The 22039-nt window shown below is 30.0% G+C and overlaps 1 protein-coding gene across 1 annotated transcript; it reads right to left on the bottom strand.

Annotated features, from left to right (window-relative positions):
- Positions 1 to 220: 220 nt before the first annotated feature.
- On the bottom strand, positions 221 to 20581 carry LOC124536326. Its single transcript, XM_047112850.1, has 2 exons — positions 20206 to 20581; positions 221 to 1196 (listed from the first exon to the last, which is right to left on the bottom strand). The coding sequence occupies exons 1-2, from the start codon at positions 20358 to 20360 to the stop codon at positions 884 to 886; spliced, it is 468 nt and encodes a 155-aa protein (XP_046968806.1). The 5' UTR covers positions 20361 to 20581; the 3' UTR covers positions 221 to 883.
- Positions 20582 to 22039: the final 1458 nt, after the last annotated feature.

Raw genomic sequence — 22039 nt, 5'->3', positions numbered from 1 at the left:
AATGAAAATGTTCAGTTAAATAATAGGTATGCAGATTGTTGGTTGAATGTTGCTATTTTGTAAAATGGTGAAACAATTGATTACAAAGCTTATTAATTAAAATTATTACAAATAGAAGTTGAAGGTGACCAGGTAGCAAGGCTTTTAATTGTACATGTAATTGACCTAAAATTATTTTTAAAGAAATGGGGTGATAATTTTAGAAATAAAAATTGCATAATCTTTGGGTTTTGAACATAATTTATTTGTAAAACATTAATTTGACATTCAAAATATACAAATCTAATGCCATTTTTCGGTTAAGACCTGATGCTTTTTTAATTTAATTAAGTTTTACAAAAAATCTCAATAAATATTAAGAGTTTCATTTTTAATTTTTAAAATGCGAAACATATTTTGGTATACCAATATATTTTAATGTTAAATATAACTCACATGTTGTCTTTATATTTTTCGTTAAAAATTTTAAAGAACATCAATTATTATTAACATTTTATACAACGTCATCATTAAAATCATAAAAAGGTGGCACAAAAATGCTTAATAGTAAATAATAATTAAATTAACACTTAAAATATTATAAAAATATTATTTCATAGGTCTATAATGGTCGTTTAACCTAGATTTACTAGATGCACAGCTTAAAGTATCTTATAACCTACATCACTTTTTTTATTTTAGGCTTTAGTTTATAAATAGCAATTAACATTCTATGTGAATCACAGTCTCATAAATCACTAAATCTACCGATCAGGATGGGATCGTGTTTACTAGAATTGCACAGTCCATTAGTACGTGTTACATTTTGTAACACGGTCAAAGACAAAAACTAGCATTGAACTAGATTATTCAGCCTCCTTCATTCGTTCAGATCTTAATAAAATCAGAGAATCCTCATTGAGTCTGAGTGTTTCATGATGTTGTGTTCTATGCTTAATTGCTTTGGGGCTTCAAAGTAATCGCTCGAGTCCGAGGAATCTTGAAGCCGACGGCGATTGTAGGATGTTATCTTCTTCGCACGCGTGTCTGAGTCATATGTAAGAGTGGGATGAACACCTTTTCTTGATCTAAAAGTGAGGCGGTACGGTGTACTGCTTTGGACATCTGACATCGATCTGATGTGTCTTCTGAATTTTGATTCCTTTGATAGCGGTGGGAACATGAATGAAGTTTTTGCATCATTGTCTTCAACAGACCTGAAAACAAGAAAAATATTTCGTTAAAAACATATTTTAAACCAATACATAGACACATTATATACTTGGGTACATGCGTAGCTTTGTTAAGGTTCTTTAAATATAAATAATATTTAAAGGGATTTCCACCAACCCGCATTAGAACAGCGTGGTGAAATATGTTCCAAACTCTCTCCTTAATGGAAGAGGAGGCCTTATCTCAGCAGTGGGAAATTTACAAGCTGTTACTTTACTTTACAAGGGATTGAATAAAACTATAACAGATTATGTTTACTGTCTTTTTTTTGAAAATTTAAGCGTTCCAAGCTCTAATTTAAAATTTAATTTAACCGAGGTGGGATTGTTCCAGATTACAAGTTCAGACAGATTAGTAGGTAATTTTTTAAGCAAGGGAAAAAGGTTCTTTATTAACGGAAGGACGGACAAATTTGTTGACAACAACAATCTGTAAATTTCCCAATGCTGGGCTAAGGCCTCCTCTCCCTTTTTATGGAGAAGGTTTGGAATATATTCCACCACGCTGTTCCAATGCGGGTTGGTTAATCAAGGTACATATCTTTTCCAAATACAAAACGCATGAAGAAAACAATCGATTTTTCTCAACTTTTTTCGCAAATAATTTATTTTGCTTTGACACTTAAATTATATTTCAAAGAAATGTAAAATGTATTATCAAGTTTGGATTTGAATATTATTACTATATGTAGGTTTATAGTGAAACCAATACATAATTATATTCCATATAAAATTAATAGATCTATTGAAATAAAACTAGTTTTAACGAATTTAAGTCGCGTATATTAATTATTTTTATCATCTCGACGTTTCGAGCACTTTACAGCGTTCGTGGTCACGGGTAGACTCTATCCGTAAATCTCTACAATTAGGTAAATCCGTGAAAACTAGTTTTATTTCAATGTGTAATAATCGCGAAAATCTAAGACAACATCAATAGATCTGTTTAATATAATAGATTACACGAATACCATTTAATAATAAGCACCCAGACGCCACTTTGATGAAGATACGTTTAATTAATTTGTCGTAATCGTATCACCTCATGAACCATGATAGTTTCTAATAATCTCAAATATACTTTATTAATCTGTGCCTTTTTAGTTATCTATGCCATGTTAGTAGTAGTAGTTCGATATTCAAATTAAAAGCTTAATTTCTATTAATATTAAATAAAAATGAACAATTTGTATATTTGAGAACTTTCCTCATAACAATTGAAAAAGGAATCTATTCTTATAATTAAGTTAATAAATATAATATGTTTAAATATAAATAACAAGTCAAACACAGACATTTCAGCAAATACAAATCACAAGGCGTCACGTGCAAATGTTTAACAAAACAAACTAATATAATTGTTTGCAGATGAGGTTAGGCGTTCTTGTATTTTTCCTTTGTATTAGATTGCGTAAAATAATTTCTTACGTAAATATTCAGTATATTTTAGGTTAATAAATATAAGATCAAAATTGATTTCCTTTTATAGTCCATTGCACCAATATAACTTAAGGCTAATTTATATTATTATTACAAATATTTTATAGAATGTTTCCTATTAAATTATCTTTTTTTACTATTGTACAATAAGTATGAATGATGTTACATAATCTACTATCTATATCGTTAAACTAATACGTAACTTTTAAAGTAAAAAAGATAAGGCCTCCTCTTCCATTAAGGAGAGGGTTTGAAACACATTCCACAACGCAGTTCCAATGCGGGTTGGTGGAATGCACATGTGGCAGAATTTCGATGAAATTAGTCCCATGCAGGTTTCCTCGCGATGTTTTCCTTCACCGCCGAGCACGAGATGAATTATAAACACAAATTAAGCACATACATATATATAGTGGTGTTTGCCTGGATTTGAACCCGCAATCATCGGTTAAGATACACGCGTTCTAACCAGTGGGCCACGTAACTTTTAAAGTAAACAAAACATACATAATTTTTTATATAATTTGTAACTATTTATAATTGTTTTTAATTTGATGTTAATTACTTTCGAAATTATTTTAGTAATATATTAATGATTCATAATAAAGTTTCCTCTAATTAAGTCCCGATGTGTAATTTCCAATATAATTTAGACGCTATTTAACTTCATCAACTCATTAAGATAAAAAGCGAACTAGGAACGTTATTACGAGTGTACAGTTAATGATGTTAATAACTTTCAGTATTATGATAACATTTCTTAATTATCTGTATTAAAACTGTTAGTAATTAGTTTAACAAAATTTGAGGTACGTTTGTGTGCGTACGATATTTTTAGGATGGTAACACAGCTTAGAAATAAAAGGAACAGGGGCGTATGAAATATAAATACTTTTTATAAGCTCTATTAAAAAAAAAAAAAACAAAATCGCGCTGTGTTATGTTTCTTTAAAAATCGGTTGTAGATCGATTGACAACGAATTCGTACTTAAGTGTATTGATTCTATATCAAATAAGGTTTTATGCTACCTAGCTTTATAAAGCCCGAACGTAGTTTACTTTACATTATGTATTTAATTATATGTTTTTGTTATGGCAGTATCATGGTTTCGTTGGCATATATTGCTAGTACCTCAATATTAGTCTATGCCGATGAAGCTAAAACAAATATTTGAAGCATATTGAAAAGTAAATGATAGTAAATAAAAGTAAGTATAAAAAGGTTGTATATTGGAATAAATAATATGAGTGTCGTTGTCTATGCCGTTGATAACAATTAACCTATTCCATTATCTTTCATCCATTAGCGACACACGATTTTACTTTTATTTCTATTTGTATTCAGTGTTTTATGATGAATACCTATGAAACGTATCATTTAATTACTTTACACATACATATAATTAAATCACGTCTATAAAATTCCATATAATTAACACTAAGCATCGTGATGAACCAATTAAAAATCAATTTGTTTATTGTTTTGAACCCATTTAAATGCCTATTAACCAATAATGTCTCGACTGCATACTCGGGTACTTTCAATAAATATAGAAAGGAAAAATAATTCACGGCTATGTCAATAAGAATATATAGAATATGAAAATATTCTAGTCAGACATTATTAACAGTGATAGCGATAGAGCGACCATCCGACTACTCTACATATACTATACATATGACTTCCCGGATTTGTCTCAGTTTGATAGACGTCCCGAGTGCGTCCGGAACACCGGACTATCTCTATAAAGTATTTTGAGAATACCTTATAAGATACGAGGTTTATTTCATCCGATTTAACCCATTAATTAAGTGTCACATATGTTAGTTTATTAACATTCTTAATGTATAAGTTACAATCTAGTAAGTAAATTGACTCAAATGGTGTATTAAGAACGTACCTACTAAAATAAGTTTTATTTTGATTTTGATCTACAAATCCATCGATGAGAGTAGTTGTGGAACTGCAATTAGCAATTACAATCAAATAGGCTGACAGTGCAATGCTTATACTAAATATACATATTGTACAAAAAGCTTCATCTCGAGTCACTCTATCTATTAAAAAGCACGTCAAAAGCCGTTGCGTAATTTTAAAGATCTAAGCATACATGAGACAGCGGTAAGCTACTTTATTTTATACTATGTAATGGTAATGATACTTCTATGGTAATCCTCATCACATGAGGTATTTGAGTTTGTTTTCCAAGTCCAATTTTTGACATATATATATATATATATATATATATATATATATATATATATATATATATATATATATATATATATATATAACGATAATACTGAGTACGTATGAGCACACTCATCTTATGACTGGGACATTCATAACTTTACTAATTAAATAGAATCAATTAAAGAGGTATGCACTGTTAAGTAAAATAATCGGTATTATATTGAGGCTGATGGAACTAATAAAATCGCGTTTCAGCGTGTTCTTGAATGATTACAGCTATCATTATCAAGGGAATTACCTTCAGGCGTACCTACCGTTTATATTTTTTGTAATCAACTTTATTTATAATAAATATACGAATTTAATCAATAACAAATTCGAACGATACCTCTTGTAATAATGTATAATAGCCATTTATTTTAATATAAGTACAATAAATAGAACGTAGGTAATATCATTTTATTAAGTGCATTGTATTATGTTTCATAGTAAAGAAAGATATAAAAGTATTAATTTTATAAATTGATGATATAATATTTAGACATTGTTTCTCAAGTCTTAACAAAACTATTAGATATTTCCTCCTTTAAGCAATATGACTTCTACATACCTTTTTGTTGTTTAATTAAAGTATGCTATAAATAAATAGTGTATTACTATGTATATACTTTATAAATAATGTTTGATGTATATAATTTTCGTTCGCAATTTAAAAATATTAGCCAAATGAATTGAGGAGTCGCATTTTAGTCCAAATAAAACATCACTAGTCGTGCCTCAATAACTCGTATCTAAAAGTCGAGCGCTCATGATTACTACGTCATAGTTTGATGGCCATAGATTCAAGGAAATGAGTGTTCCGTGACCTAGCAGAATTACAAACAAATAATACAGGAGAAATGTTACCGACATAAAACAGAACATGAACTATCAAAATGATCTTAAAATATTTATTCTCGAACTAGAATATTTTGAATGATTAATAAATATTTATTGTAAGGAAATTAAACAAAAAGAATGAAAAACCGTACTGTAAAAACTTTTTTTTTGTTTCTCCATTTTAAAGCAAAGGAAATATATATTCATACTTACCGACATAAAGTATAAAATTGTTTTTATTATAATAGGAAATGATTACAAACAATTACATAAATAATATTACAAGCAATGCCTATTCATTGATTAAATTATTTTCGAGGTAACGAAGGAATTTTCCGGATATTGTTATCATGCTTACGGTTTTGATTACTAGAATCGAGTTACATTCGAATTAGCTCATTCGATCTTTTAACATTAATTTTCATTATTTGCTCTATGATAATGAGAGACGGAAAGTGTCTATGTTAATAACCACGTTAATTATGTAAGTGATTCAATACTCTGTGTAAATTAGCTTAGAAGGCCCAGTGGTTAAAACGCGTACAACTTAGACGATGACTGCGGGTTCAAACCAAGGCAAGCACCACTGAATTTTCATGTGCCTAATTGAAACGAAATTTTGCTTCTAAGATTCTTCTTAAAAGGCAGACGAAGCCTTAGCCCAGCAGTGGGAAGTTAAAAGGTTGTACATATTGTTGTTGTTGTAAATAGGTCATATTAGTGTCTACGAATATATGTCAGTGAGTATAAAAGAGGTATATTTTTATACAGTGGCAATAGTATTTTAATTTATTCTGAAGACTCAAGTCCATACCATGTGACATCATCACATTACCCCTGGGATAAATTACATCATTGGCTATTCAAATGTAATAACATCAAATAATTTATATTATAGTAAAAATTAAATACAAGTATCTCTTTAACATGTAAAGAAGTCCATCCAATAATAATGATAATTATAAAGCTGAAGAGTTTATTTGTTTGAACGCCTTAATATAAGGATCCAAAAAAAACTTTTTGCGTTATAGTATAGCAAAGCAAGGTCACATACATTGATTTAGACATACTATAGTCGTCAAGATATGTGGTATAAACCATAATAACTACCATTCTAAACGATCTCAATCAATCTATTAGAAATTTACTGCGGGAAAACTGAATTACCTATTGAAAGTAAAGAGTATTTCGTGATAACTTTTATTTACACTTGAAGGTCAACATAACCTTAATAAATCTTTTTTTCTTTGTGGCTTTTATACCTTAACAATCATAGAGAAGAGAAAGTGTCAAAGACAAATGTCAGTTGCAACTGATATAAGTACAAGTAGGTATTATTCTTTATTTTTAAGTAAAAGGGTAACTAAACAGACAAAGGCTCAGAACTATACATTCAATATGACATAATTAAATTGACATTTTTATCTCTACCTTATCTCAAAAACTATTAGATAAGAGTCTAGAACCAGACGTATCTTGTCGCCGCTTGTAAAGAGTATACTTGTAGACATTTTACAACAGTATGTTTTTTTTTGTATTATTACTAATAAGGAATACGTTATTTGTGAGTAATGAGTACTAAGATACATATTTCCTTATAACAATTATTTCGATGACGGCATCCGCGGATGTTAGGTCCATTTGTTTCATGTCATTTCTACCTTTAAATGTGTAGTGAAGTTTTTGTTTTGATTACCTTATTCCCATTCTAATTTCTTCTTCACACACACACACATACACACACATCGTTTGTGTTAACATAATAAAGCAATAACCTAGTATTTGACAATTAAGATTATCCAATTAAATTTATTTTAAAATACTTGATAAATTGTTTCATTAATTTTATCAACAAAAATGTATAGAGATAAAAACATATATATCGAATGAATAACAGAAAATATTGAACAACACAGAAATTCCTTCTCAGCAAATCTATCAATTCTTTATCTGGAAAATCTCGCCCTTGTTGACGGATGATAAACAAACATTTGAAATATATTTCATAACAAATGCTTCGAAACAAATCATTATATGTTAATAATAAAAGGTTTTGAAACGATGGATTAAAAAGATAAATTTATTAGTTGTACATTGTTACATTGGCCGTTTACTGTAAAGTACCTAGTATGTCTCATTTGTACAAACATGAATAATTCACGAGCTAGTGTAATCGTTGACACATGGGTCATTAAAACTAACTCCCATAGTAGAACGTTCACAAACGCTATAGCGTAATAAATACTTCATAATGACAAAACACATTTGTAAAATATTACATAACATGTGGCCAAAATCTTGTGGAGTGTATAATTTTGTTTTCTATCAGTCCTGTCCTGTTCCAACTATAAGTGAAGTTTGTTTACACTCATTTCATTGGAGATTGTATTGACGCGATATAATTGGTCGAGACCTTGTATAGTCTATGGTACTTATTATGGATCCGAGAAAAAAATACATATACATAGTACCCAATGATATTCTAATAAACAGATATGTTATACCCATACTAAACAACAGAAAAAAGTGTGCCGCGCCGGGGACCGTTTATTTTATATTTCGTTACAAGTAAAAAAGATAGCTTGATAAAAACAATAAGTAAAAGGGATAACTAGATGTTTTAATTACGCAAAACATATTACTACGTAATTATGATGTATTATAACGTATTACTACGTAAAACGACTAAAGGCAAACGTCCCAATTAGGACGTTTTCTAGTCTTCACTTTTTGCGCGTTAATGACATATCTGTTTACTAGAACATCATTGCATAGTACCACTGTCCGATGCTCATTGCACGGCTCTCCGAGAAGGCAAGATTTGCTCATGAATTCACGGAAGCAAAGTTGTAGTGCTTCCAAATATCACGTCAAATATCAGATAATGACTTGACTTCATTTATGTAATGAAATATATTATATATAAAATTTCGCAACTCGATCTAAATTAAACGTACTCATTATATAAGTTATAAGAGATTGATAGAGTTATATATCACTATGTAAGCCCAAATAGAGGGCATGGGTGATTAGGCAATTGCCTATTCATGTTAATATATTATAAGAAAATTTACAGAATTATCGTGATAGTGTATTGTTTGGGTTGTGTTTAGTAAATGGAAAAAAATGTTGATAAATTATGTCGAGTTTTATTTTATCAGGCAGAATTAATCCGTATCTTAAATAATGATATCATTTTAAACATAACATTATACTGCAATAAAGTTGCAAAGGCACGCGTTTATGCTCTGTAATATTGAAAAAACCAGTATATACCAAAAATTTTTTTTTTATTCTAAATAAGATTTAATTAGGAGTAATAATACATTTTATCAATATAGTCTTATTAAAAAAAATACTTTAATATGTGAAACAGAAAAATTAGATCATAATATGTGTAATAAAAAAACCTACTAAAATATATTAAAACTTTCTTCGATTCGAAACATCATAACATGTTATATAATATATATTATGTTATATTATATTGTATCTCGGCGTCGTGCCTCAAAGAACACGTTAGCTATATGTTTCTACGATTATTACAAAATATAATAATGTTCGGTGAAAACATTATATATTTAAATATTTTGGTTGTTAATAAGTGTTTACCACCGATCATTAACATTTTCTCTGTAAGAAATATTCATTATTCCTCACATCGAAAAATATATTATTATTAATTAGAATGTGAGTTTACTATTTAACAAACGTCTTTTAGAATCTCATCTCCTAATTTTTAGTCCGGCTAGAGGTAAATGCAGTTGCCTACATTGCCAAATAGACAATGGACTGTCTCCACAATTTTATTACATCTAATTTATATAATCTTACATTGAGCAATAAGCGTTATCTATTAAACATAACATATCTAGAGTTGAAGTGTATCGAAACAATCGCTTCCTCTCTTTCCAATAAATAAATTGGATTAATAATTTAATTGGAAAAAGACTAATTAATAAGGAAACCGACTGCAACGCTAATCTATACATATGTTAGATTATTATATATATAGTTCCCTTACCTACTGATTAATTTACAATAGACTGTCTTTCAAGTATATATCACATTGTCCTTGCGATACTATCTGTTCGGTTATTTTTTTATATTTTCCTAGTACTAGATTGTACCGAGTACCGAAGAGGTAGGTAATTATGGAGATTACTCATTTTATCAAGTCTTTAAAATTAATGTAAATCGTAATAATAATTAATAATGTGGTATCATTAAAGACTGTTACTTTATATTTTATAAAACTAATGTAAATCAAAGTTCATTTTTATTTAAGTCAATACTATTGTTTTTTTCAAATATCCGTATACCTGATTTCGCAATCTATTTCAAGCGACGAGATATAGTCTTCGCTTTATCATGTATATTATTTTATTTATCATATATTAGTATTGTTTTATCACATTTTCCTTTTGTTATGTATGTGTTGCCTATTATTACAGTTTTATTCGACTTACAATGTTCGTTAGATTGGTTAAGTCAATTTAACAAGATAAATTGAAACCACTTCTTTTTAATTGTTTCTATGACATTGCATTTTTTTGCTAAGCTTGTTCTACAGACAAGATAACCTACCTACATACATATTACTAGATTTTTTTTTTATTTGTTTTTAAGGACGAGCAAAAAATTTGAAGTGAGTGAGTGTAAGAAAATTACAAATGGTATATAGACCTATCTCACATATTACACAATAGTGAGCTAATTAGGATGCTATTTTTGTAACGATGTCACAGAAGAATATTACAAAACTATATTAACACAATTAGATCTATAAAAATAGGCGGCAATACGGCTGAGACTTACATTTAGATCAAGGCGGTGTACATTATTGTAACCAAGTTTTAAATAGGTTCTCATAAACTTACAGCTCAACAACCTTAAGCAAACCCCTTGAGGTTAAGCCTGTCACAAGTTTTTCGATTAATTCGAGGAACAAAAAAAGATAAAAAACACGAAAATGACGTGATATTCTGTATAAAGAGCAGTACTATACAGCACATTGTATTTCACTGCTATAATATTGAGTATGTATAACACACGCTATGTAAATGTATGTATCCTATGGACATCAGTTAATATGAAGAATGGAAATCAGTTTTCCCATGACAATCAGCACTTAGCGCTTCAAAAACTCAAATAGTGGAAAGTAAGCAATTCACGAGGAGAAGATGAGAAAGATAGTCACCAGTAAAATAAATGTAAAGGATTGGCGAAGGCTCTGATGTCCCTGTTAATTTCTTAAAAATAAGTTTCATTTTATTTATCTAACAATAATAATCGTTCGTAAAACGAATCAAAATACGTCTTACAACAAATTGTACAATGTTATAATTATATGACATCGTATACATATAAGAAGATGTGAATATCTATGAGGTAAAAAAAATATATAGATGGACATGCAAAAATTAACAGCTGGTATTACGAATGAAAATAGAGATAAATAAATAATTAAGTACTGTTGATTTAGCTGAAAATTTTGTTAAATAAATAACATAAATTGTAGAACATCATTATATCATTTTTTTTAATATGCTATCGATACGGTGTTCCTCAATTGTAAATGTGGAATTTATTGAAATACCTCTCTATTGTCTCAATGGAATCGCTTAGTAATTTTCAAGATGGCTCCGAAGACCTACATTTAACCGTACAAATAAACAGAGAAATTATGAAAACAAGGCGAGTGCCAAATGGAACGAATAATACATATGATGTCTGAGAGTATAAAACACATCGAATAAAATTCTATGATTGTGAATTTAAAAGTTGGAATGTACACATAGTTAATGGTACATATATTTGAGTGGCAAAAATTGTTTTAGATTTGGAAGCTAAAGTGTAGGTATTACTACGTTTACGTTTGTTGTCCAATATTTTCAGTCCTCCTTAACATCGCCTCTATTTATCCTCACCACCGGCTCTAAGATGCGTTTCATTGTGCACGTTATTGTATTTTTTTCCTGGTGTGTGTATGTCGTGTATACATAGATGTAGACATACATGTCTTTGTGGGTGTTGCTTGACATCGAGGCAGCCTAATGAGACCAATTCTTACCATGTAGACGCCATTGGCGTTCATAAATAATTGAAAATCAACCGTGGTTTAGAGTGAGCGATGCTACATTAACCAGTAAAGGAAACATTTATGAGTTTTAAATGTATTTTATCAAGTCAGTTGTTGATTAACGTAACCAGTGAAGCGAATAATTGGCATCAAACTATAAACACTACTTCATTACATGAAACTATCGCTTTGAACTTGACCTCTATCCTATTAACGTCTAGGACATTTGGACGATATCCAATGGGCTATTATAAAGAACAATTGATTTTTAAAGATTATTTTTTGATGATGTTTATAATTCATTAATTTGTGTAATTTTCACAAAACATTCTTATTTAATGAAATTCAATAAAAACTTAGATATTTCTGACAATTGACGATGTATCAATATGACTGACGATTGTACTACAACACTTGTATTTTCAAATCAGTGCCAAGCTCTTTGATTAAATTGCGCTTCAAATCTATCATCAAGTTCGACCGTTCTCCTTTTCTTTCAGTTAACAATACCGTTAAATTAACGTTATATTTAAATCAATAGCAATAACTAATTACAAAGCATTAAAATTAAATTATCGTTATCATTACATAATTTATAATATATTTTGTGCTCGTTTATAATTTATTTTGTGCTCGGAGATGAAGTAATACATTGTAAGTAAATATGCGTAATTTCCGCAGATCATATAATTTCAATGAAATTGTCAAAAAAAATCAATGAAAATGTCACGTCAATGATCATTGGAGCAGCGTGGCAGAATTAGCAACCCTTTCTCAAAGGAAGAGGAGGCGCCATATACAAACTATTGTAGTAGTAGAAGTAGTACTTGTAGTTTAAGAGTTTGATTAGTAAAACCCGTTTCTATTTAAAAAAACAAAGATGGCTCAGTGGTTAGAACGCGCTTAATCGATGATTGCGGGTTCAAACCTCGGCAAGCACCACTGAATATTCATTGTGCTTAATTTGTGAATATACTTCACCTCGTACTCGGTGGTGAGAGAAAACATCGTGAGGAAACCTGTATGTGTCTAATTTCATGGAAATTCTGCCATATGTGTACTCCACCAAACAGCATTGGAATAGCGTGGTGAAATATGTTCCGAACCTTCTCCTCACAGGGAGAGGAGACCTTAGCCCAGTAGTGGGAATTTTACAGGCTGTCGTTATATACTTTAAATTTCAAATCAATAATGTCAGAAAAAATAATCTTAAAATATTAAAGAACCGTTAAACAACGTTAATAAATAAGGCCGTGAGAATATAATATGATTAAAGTATTCAAGCGTAAGTACGTACGCGTTAGGCCAACAGGAAGTTAACGTTAATCGTAATGCAGTTTATTTCACTCGAATCAACTTAATGCTAAGTGATGATAAAACACGGAAACGAATAAAATAACTACATGATACATGTATGTATTACCTTTTTGAATAAACATGATAGGAACTTAATTATTTATGTGTCAATAAAATTGAATGCCAAAATGCTAATCAATATTAGACAAAGGTGAGAAATATATTTGCCACTTTAATAAAATACTCTTTTCAGATAATCATTAAACGGATAATTAGTAAAACGTAAACCGATCCTTTTTTTTGTTTTTTTTTTTAATTGATATTGACTTGAATGTGAGGCTTTTTGCAAACTTGTGTGGGTACCACCCACGGTTCTAGTACTCAACCTCTAAACGTCAATAATATGTATCGCTGTTACGATTTCAAGGATATGTGATTCAGTCTAATTAGTAGCACAAGGAATATTAGATCTTTATAGTACCCATGCCCGAGAAGAGGTATGGATTTTCAATGATTCTTACTAATGTTTATGGCAGGTAATCTAATTTGTTGTCAGTATGTATGTATATAATTTTGTTCAACATTAATTGAAGTGGAAAAGGCATGTGAAAAGTTCTCACGTGGCATATCATGCGTCGAAGTTATCTTTAAATCTGCATCGGCATTTATGTGATAACGTTTTTCAGTTGCATTCAGACTAATGAACAAAAATGTGCGCGTCCCTGGGAAGCTAATTTTTTAGTTCCTGTCAGTCGTTAAAATTTATTTAAAGAAAGTTCTCGTCTATTGAGCTTGAGGCCATTTTGAGCTCATTAATCATGAACTCGGAAGTTACCGCCAAAAGACCTTCGTTCGCAAACATACATACTGACTCACATGTTATTTTTAGACGAATGCGCCTATAATAGCTTTGATTACGATGCAATCAAACGCGAAAAGGTGAAACCACACTTGGATATAACGCGTGAAATATTCGGCGTACATGACCTGTACCACGTGCTATTGTGTAATTAGTGTTGTTGTTTACTTATAACATAACAATAACTCGGCATACATACTTATTTCTAAAAAAAAACAATATATCGAGTCATGAAATAGCTAAGTCACCTTCTCAAAATTTCGGTTTAATAGATTACATTTATTCACTTTTTTTTTTTTTTTTATTGGCAGAATATATTAGGTCAGTGTATACACGGTCATACCAGTTTTTTTAATTATCGTATTTGTAAGGACTTGTAAATTATTATCGTTGTTACTCTCTTTATAAGGTCTCTTAACCTTATAACAACAAGTCTTTGAAGCCATTAAAGACTTAATATAATCATAATGAATCTGTGAATGTCAGTGAACTCACCGTGATATCTTTGTGTTTTATTTGAATTTGGATAATAATTTTACGTGACGACAATGCTGGTAATAACAAAGATGCATAAAATCGAATGCACATTCACTTCAAACTTTCTCAATATTCGCTATTCATTTGATTTATGTGTTATCATAAAAACGAGATAACCTACAGATATTAAAAAGTGGTAAATTACTAATACTTTCAATAAAATCTACGTTTACAAAGGCTCAAACTAAAACACTGAAAAGTATAATATCTACAGGTAAGCTATCCACTTTTAAATCAAATGAAATCACATTATTGTGTACGAAGTAATTCAAATTTGCACACCGCTAGGAGGAACTGTCATGAAAATAAACGCGATGCAATCGTAACAATGTTTATTTTTGAAGCAAATTGAATGTTTCCGTAATTTTAATTTTTGGCGCGCACGCATTTGTCATTATCTTTAATGTTATCAGCTTATATATTTTGTCACTAATCACTAGTGTTGCCATGTGAATGATTTAGATACAATGTTTTATGATAAAATAATTATCTTTATAAAATTTAAATGTTGATATATTTTTAGAGTAAAACTTTCGAATCTCAAAATACAACTCTTTACTAATTATTTAATAAATAAGTACATAATACCATTTAAGCACATGAATCAGCGGTGATTGCCTGGATTTGAACCCGCAATCATCGGTTAAGATGCACGCGTTCTAGCCACTGGGCCATCTCGACTTTTTTCTTTATAATTCCGTGCTCAGCGGTGAAGGAAAACATCGTGAGGAAACCTGCATGTGACAAATTTCATAGAAATTCTGCCACATGTGTATTCTTCCAACCCGCATTGGAACAGCGTGGTAGAATATGTTCGAAACCTTCTCCTCAAAGGGAGAGGAGGCCTTTAGCCCAGCAGTGGGAATTTACAGGCTGTTGTTGTTGTTGTTGTTGTAATACCATTTGTAGTGTGACTTTTTTTTATTAGTTGTCGATTTTTTACAGTGTCGTGAGAAATATTATCGAGGATCAATAGCCAATACCAATATAGTTACATAAAATGTTCATCTTTATTTATTACTTTAGTCAAAAATGGGCCTATCGCGTCTATTACAGCGCGGCTTTCACTCAATGAAAGTAAACAAGTATTTATATATGGTAACACTGGATATCGTTGATAGCAGACGTAGCATAAAAAGTGCAGTACTAGAACAACGCCCTATAATACCTTATTAGCTGTAAATAAAATAAAATACATGACTATCTGCTAATTTAATAGATAATTATTCGAGACAAGCATTGCATAGGGATTTATATTAAGGATTTTTGCTTTTGAACAGTAGCATTGTATAATCCAATCTTAAATCCGTCAATGCGCTATCATAAGAATAAGATCTAAAATGTCTCTTATGTTCATGCAGAAAATCTACCATAAAATCGGAAAACAACATTACAAATGATATGTTTATAGAACGTAGAATAGGTAACTAATAGCGATACCAACGGTTAATGTACAATAGGTATATTTTACAGTATAAGAGTCTCAGTTCGAAATTTAGTTACAAATTTTAATTAAATTCAGTGCAATTGTAACCAATACTTAGATTTAGCACACAAGACCCTCTCCTCGGATGTTATTAAATAATGATGATTTTAAGATATATATAAAAATTATTTTCATATTTATTAGGCATTTGAACCAATTTTATAAATGCCACTGAAACGAAACTATATCAAGAGAACGGCGAGAGGATCGTATCCCCATTGCAAATGTCATGGTTGTATCAGTGAACTATCATGACTTAAAGCCGTTTACTAAAAGGTTATGAATTGAATTACTAAAGCAAAATTTAACAGACTGGTCTTTTTGTATAAAGGCTAATGTTGATTTCACGGGGAGCGGTCACAGCTCCAAAATATTAGCGCTATGAGAAATATTAAACAATGATCATTTCAAAATTACGCTACCAACCTTGGCACCTAATATGTTATATCCCCCATGCCTGTAGTTATACTGGCTCACTCACCCTTCAAACCGGAACACAATAATATTAAGTAGGTGTTTGGCGGTAAAATATATTTTGAGTTGGTGGTATACCATAGGAAATTCACATCATAAATAAATACTGACTATATGAAGTTAGATATAATATTTAAGTTAGATATAAGTTAGAATGAATTTTATATAGTCGTTTCTAAATTAAAAAAAGACTAACATTTAATGGTACAATACATGTTTATAAGTGTAATTTATATTGTAATATATTAGGCAGGTTCAGATAATTGTTTAAAACCAGATCTGCCAAGTACCAGTTTCTAGGAAGGATTATTAATAATATTTCCCGTCGAGAATGACGCTCGATCGTCGATGCTATGCATGTTTCTGTTGCAATTACCATAAATATTTCTTATAATATATTTAACCTTCGATAACGCTTTAGACAGTATTTAAAAATTATCTATGAAATGCAAATTATATTATTATTTATAGCTCGTTCTGTTGAATTGAATCTTATAAAATACGAGTTTTATGTATAAGTAGTGAAAAACAAATATATATCGATATCACACTATTGACTACCTCGACTGTGACAGTACAGCTTGTCCATTTTTCACTCACGGAGTAGGAATCAAGGTTATAATATTCTTTTTTCAAGTAGGCTCATATTTGTAATCACTTTTGGTAAAGCAGATTCTACCGAGAAGCTACAAGATACTCATTGGTTATATTAGGATACAACATAGAATTATTGTGCAAGCGTTCTTAATGTGTCATGATGAAGATTTTTAATTTTTGTCAGTAGTTATTTAATTATTTTGTAATTAGTCCAATGTTGAACGAAATCATAATATGCTTGAAATGAAAATTGATTACGACCAATAGAAAGAAGTTTTGAATCAAATATTTCATTAAAATAATTAATAACCAACGTTATATAACGACATGAAGTCGACATCGTTGACAGCATACCTGCTTCACGCCTAAATAATGGTCTGTCAAATGTTGCTATTTTGACAAGCTAACTAGTTAATATGTTATGCTTTTCTTAAAATTAAAAAAAAAACAAATAAATATGAATTAATTATTTATCCCATATATCGGTACTGATAAAACATGGAGAAAGAGTTCCATCGAAATTCCTGCTCACATCGAACCCTCTACAATTTGCAGTGATGACAAGCTAGACGCTAATTCCCTGAGAATGGGGACGGGCCCTGCTTCATGGCAGGGAAACCATGTTAAGGGGAATTATACAACTTGCTAACGATGAAAGTATAAATCATAAACTATTAGTCTTTAATTCCAATACACACTAGCTTAGTAGCAAGAAAAGCATCAATAGGTATTCAAAATTAACGCCTATTTTCTTGTCATTGTGTATAAATATTTAAACATTCTCATAAATAAACATTTACTATTAATCTTTCAAATCGATGATGTTTGTTTTGTAACAAAATAATAATATGTATCAAACAAGATTGTATTGATAAATGAATTAAAATAACAACAACACATTGTTTGGTTCATTGCTGGACGAAACAAACATCGGATGATTAAATGTATATATGTGGGAATCATTTGTGTTTATCAATATTGACTTCGGGTTAGCAAAATTTATTTACATGAATTTATATATGTGGAAATGATCTCATCACCCACAGATGATTCACAGAGAATTTATTTACGTTATCAATATTAAAATGTGAAATAAATACAATTATAATACCTAGAAATTACTGTTTTTGGAATATAATTCGATATTGCTAAATACATCAAAATAGCAGACACAGATCGGAAAAGACATAGAATAAAATAATGACGTCAGTCATTTAAAAATATTATTACCGGTTTCCGACAACGAAATAGAAACACTCAAAGCAGCTCTGTTATTGACAACTACAAAATAATGAACCAAACTGTATAAAAACTAGCTTTTACAGCAATATCGGAGCCAAGCCAAGAAGGTCCAGTGGATGGAACACATAGGTATTATCATTTGAACAGTAAGTCGTAAGTTCAAATCCGACACCGTTAGATTTTCATGTGCATACTTAAATTGTGCTTATAAATATAATTTCGATGAAGGAAAACGTCTAAAAACGGAAAACTGGAACTTGCACGTATCGTAAACAAACCATATAACCGTCAAACCGCACAAGAGTGACGAGGTGGATTAATCTCTAAAATATTTACCAGTTGAGACTTGAGCAGTCCTATTTGTCACCAGAAATATTTACGGTCCGTTACTACGATAAAAAAATCTTCCAAAACATATAAAATTATTGGCTATGATCATATAAGTTTCTAATTATTGGCTCAAAATGGTAATAAAATAATTGATGTTTTCATATCTATCTAATTATAGATTGACTCAAAACTATTACTTTCGAATAGAGATTACTCAAATATATAATTATAAAACCAGGACGACAATTCTACTAACAAATTATCATTTTATCGCTATCGAATTAAAACATAATCGTAGTCGTTTAACCGTTTTATTCCATTAAAGCAACTATCGACTTTCGATTCAATCGAATTTCGATAAATTGGGTTCGTATTATAATCGATATAAATAAATAGAATAGGTCACTATTTAGCTGTATTGTTTTGTTCAGGAATAGACGATGTTCATTTATTTATTTATTTAATGACACATTGTATACATATCATTACAGGATTGCTTCCCAATTCGATATCACAGCACTTAAAAAAAAAAATCTAAAATATGTTTCCTAGTTATAATATAATACTAAATTGCATATGATATGCATATATATTCCAAGCAGCAATTATTGTATTGTTAATTGTAAGTTGTATTGTACTAGAATCGGAAACGTATCATTACCGTTATGTTAGTAGAATTTCCCTCAGATTACTTTATTTTTACAAATCGATATTCGAATGGGACTTCCATAAAGGGGAATTCCGAGAAAGACTAATTAAAAATGTATTTACGAGGTAACTCTGATAACATAATTGTTACTTTTGCTTCACTAACGTTTGTTTATATTACGTACCTACATAATTAACATGAGTTTTGAACAAAATACTTTTAAAATGTATGAACGAGGTCGTTGGATTTGATTGTCGTTCAAACAACTGTATTTACAGTATTAGTTTATTGTACCATTATATAATGGACCAATTTTATTATAATGCAATGAAATATATTAAATAAATCTCCCACGTTATAAACTTGGCATATTTGTTAACATCGAAACGTTATTATCATTCTAAAGAATTTTGTTCACAAACGAGTTTTTAATACTCAGAACACACGACTTGTTTTAACATTCTTTGTGCATAATCTTAATATAAGCATATAAATATGTTCCTACAAAACATCACCTAATACATTAGCATTATATTCTAGGTATTCAACCAAAACATATTTGTGAAATTCGACACGAATTTTCGTTACATAATAAACAAAGGTGCAAAAGATTATTGTCAACTGGCAAGTCTGGCAACATCATTTAAATTATTTGATAAAAAGTATTGAAGTACTGCAACATTAAAAAACAAAACATTTCTTATTGCCTTGGAATTCGATAAAAACTTCATTAATAATGAATATTCCAATGAATTAAATTCAACTTCTTACATCTCGTTTTTTTATCGTAATAATTACAAATTCAAAGATAATCTAGTATAATCTAAATATTGAAGGCAACGCACTTATTAAAAACACAAAATTAAATAAGCAGACGAAAATAATGTACACGTGACCATTGGCCAATAAAGTAGGTATGGGGTACTTACTTTTGTGTAAAATAGTCCGATATTTGGCTAACTTTCCAGAACATCTGCACCAACAACATGAGTAATGTGTGGTTGATCCATGTGTATAGTTTGTAACAGGTCTCCATTACGCCTCTTTCTCGATCCCAGAGAAACGGTAACGGCACCTCAGTCATTCGTCAATCCTTAATTTACAATTGTAATATAAAATATCCGACAGAACAATCCGATTGCGAGTACGCCGAGTTTAAAATCGATTTCGAAACGTGCTGCGCGTTCAGCGTTCAAGGGTTGATTGCTGGCTTATCACTAGTGAAGTGCCTTGAATGAAAATAACTACAGATACGCGCCAACAAGTTTGACCGCGCTCGTTCACCGGTGCACGCGAACTAAACTTATGAACCGACTGCCGCTATGTGAATTTACTATCGCGATGACGACACATGACTCAGAGTCGACTATTTGATATCTCTGTTTAAAACTTTAAAAAGAACTCGATGGAAATTTGTATTCGATTTCTGTGTTGTAGTAGTAGGTTTTTTGTACTGACGAGTCACAATATTTTAACAACATTCTTCACTTTGAAAAAACACAAAGAATTCTATTGATTTTGAGATAAGGATTTTTTATCGATTTGTTAAAAATTATGACGATAATAGTAATATTTATGAAGTAATAAATAATGCTTGTGTCATAACTATAAATTAAAAGTGGTTGTTCCAGTTTAAAAAGCCAAGTACTTGCAGCGATAAAAACCATGATAAAAGTAGTTACATTTATTTTTAGGTTATGTTGGTAGCGTTTTAATAATTAAGAAATAAATGAAAAAGGTTTAAATGTATCATAATGAAGTAATTCTAAATAACTATAGGTTTCTTCACCCATGAAGGAGTGTTCAATTCACGTTATTCCAATCTACGTATTTTTTTATCATAAAATAAACTTAAAAATATAATCTTATTTGTATTGTTTTGCTATCTTTACTCTTAATTGTTCTCACTCACACTATGATAACATGTAAACACTGGTGCATACGTAGATAATGTGACGTGGAGGGGCGCGCCTTCGTGGGTTAATAGATCTTGTATACTTAAAAGTATGATTATTGATTAGTTGATTACGGAAAAGCATGTTATATATTGTGATTTAAAGAAAGTATAAAACAAATTTTAAAATACAATTATCACTAAAACTATTTCAACTGTTAATTTAATTACATAAAATTATATAAGTGTAGTAGGTACTTAGTTATTATAAAAAGTACTTTTTTATCTGTTCTTTTTTAAAAAACCGTACAATTTAATAAAAATCTTTAGAGACTGAGGCAGGAAGTTGAGACTCGAATTCATGTGTTACGATGTATAACAGCTGTGTGTAATGAAATTTTATCACATTTAATTTACAAATTGTATGTATTCGAATTTAAACGTTAAACACTCTAAAAAGTAAGAGAATTTTAAAATTATTGCATTACGTTTTTTTTTATTGCGATATATCTTCAATGCTACTTTCAATGTTAACTTTGTTTTTCAAATTATTTTTGTAGAAAGTAAATATTTTAATATAATACATTTGTATGTAACGCCATTAATTTGAAAATTTTGGCGCAATATCAACTTGCTTTACAATATATGAGTAACAATAAATTTAAATTTAATTTTCGACTACCTACTAGTAATGGGGCACCTCTATAAAGGTGCTACCCACGCTCGTCGTATCCATAATCTTGGTTGTTCACCTAACAACAAAGTTTTGTACTTTGTTTATGTATTAGATGGGCCAAATATAACAAGGGAAGTCGTCAATTATTAAATGAAATAGAACGCACAATAGAAATATTAAGACCACTTACAAT

The sequence above is a fragment of the Vanessa cardui genome, chromosome 16 (assembly GCF_905220365.1).
Source record: "Vanessa cardui chromosome 16, ilVanCard2.1, whole genome shotgun sequence".
Taxonomy (NCBI): domain Eukaryota; kingdom Metazoa; phylum Arthropoda; class Insecta; order Lepidoptera; family Nymphalidae; genus Vanessa; species Vanessa cardui.
Note: the sequence above shows the minus strand (reverse complement) of the source record. Positions and strands in the feature narration are given on the sequence as shown.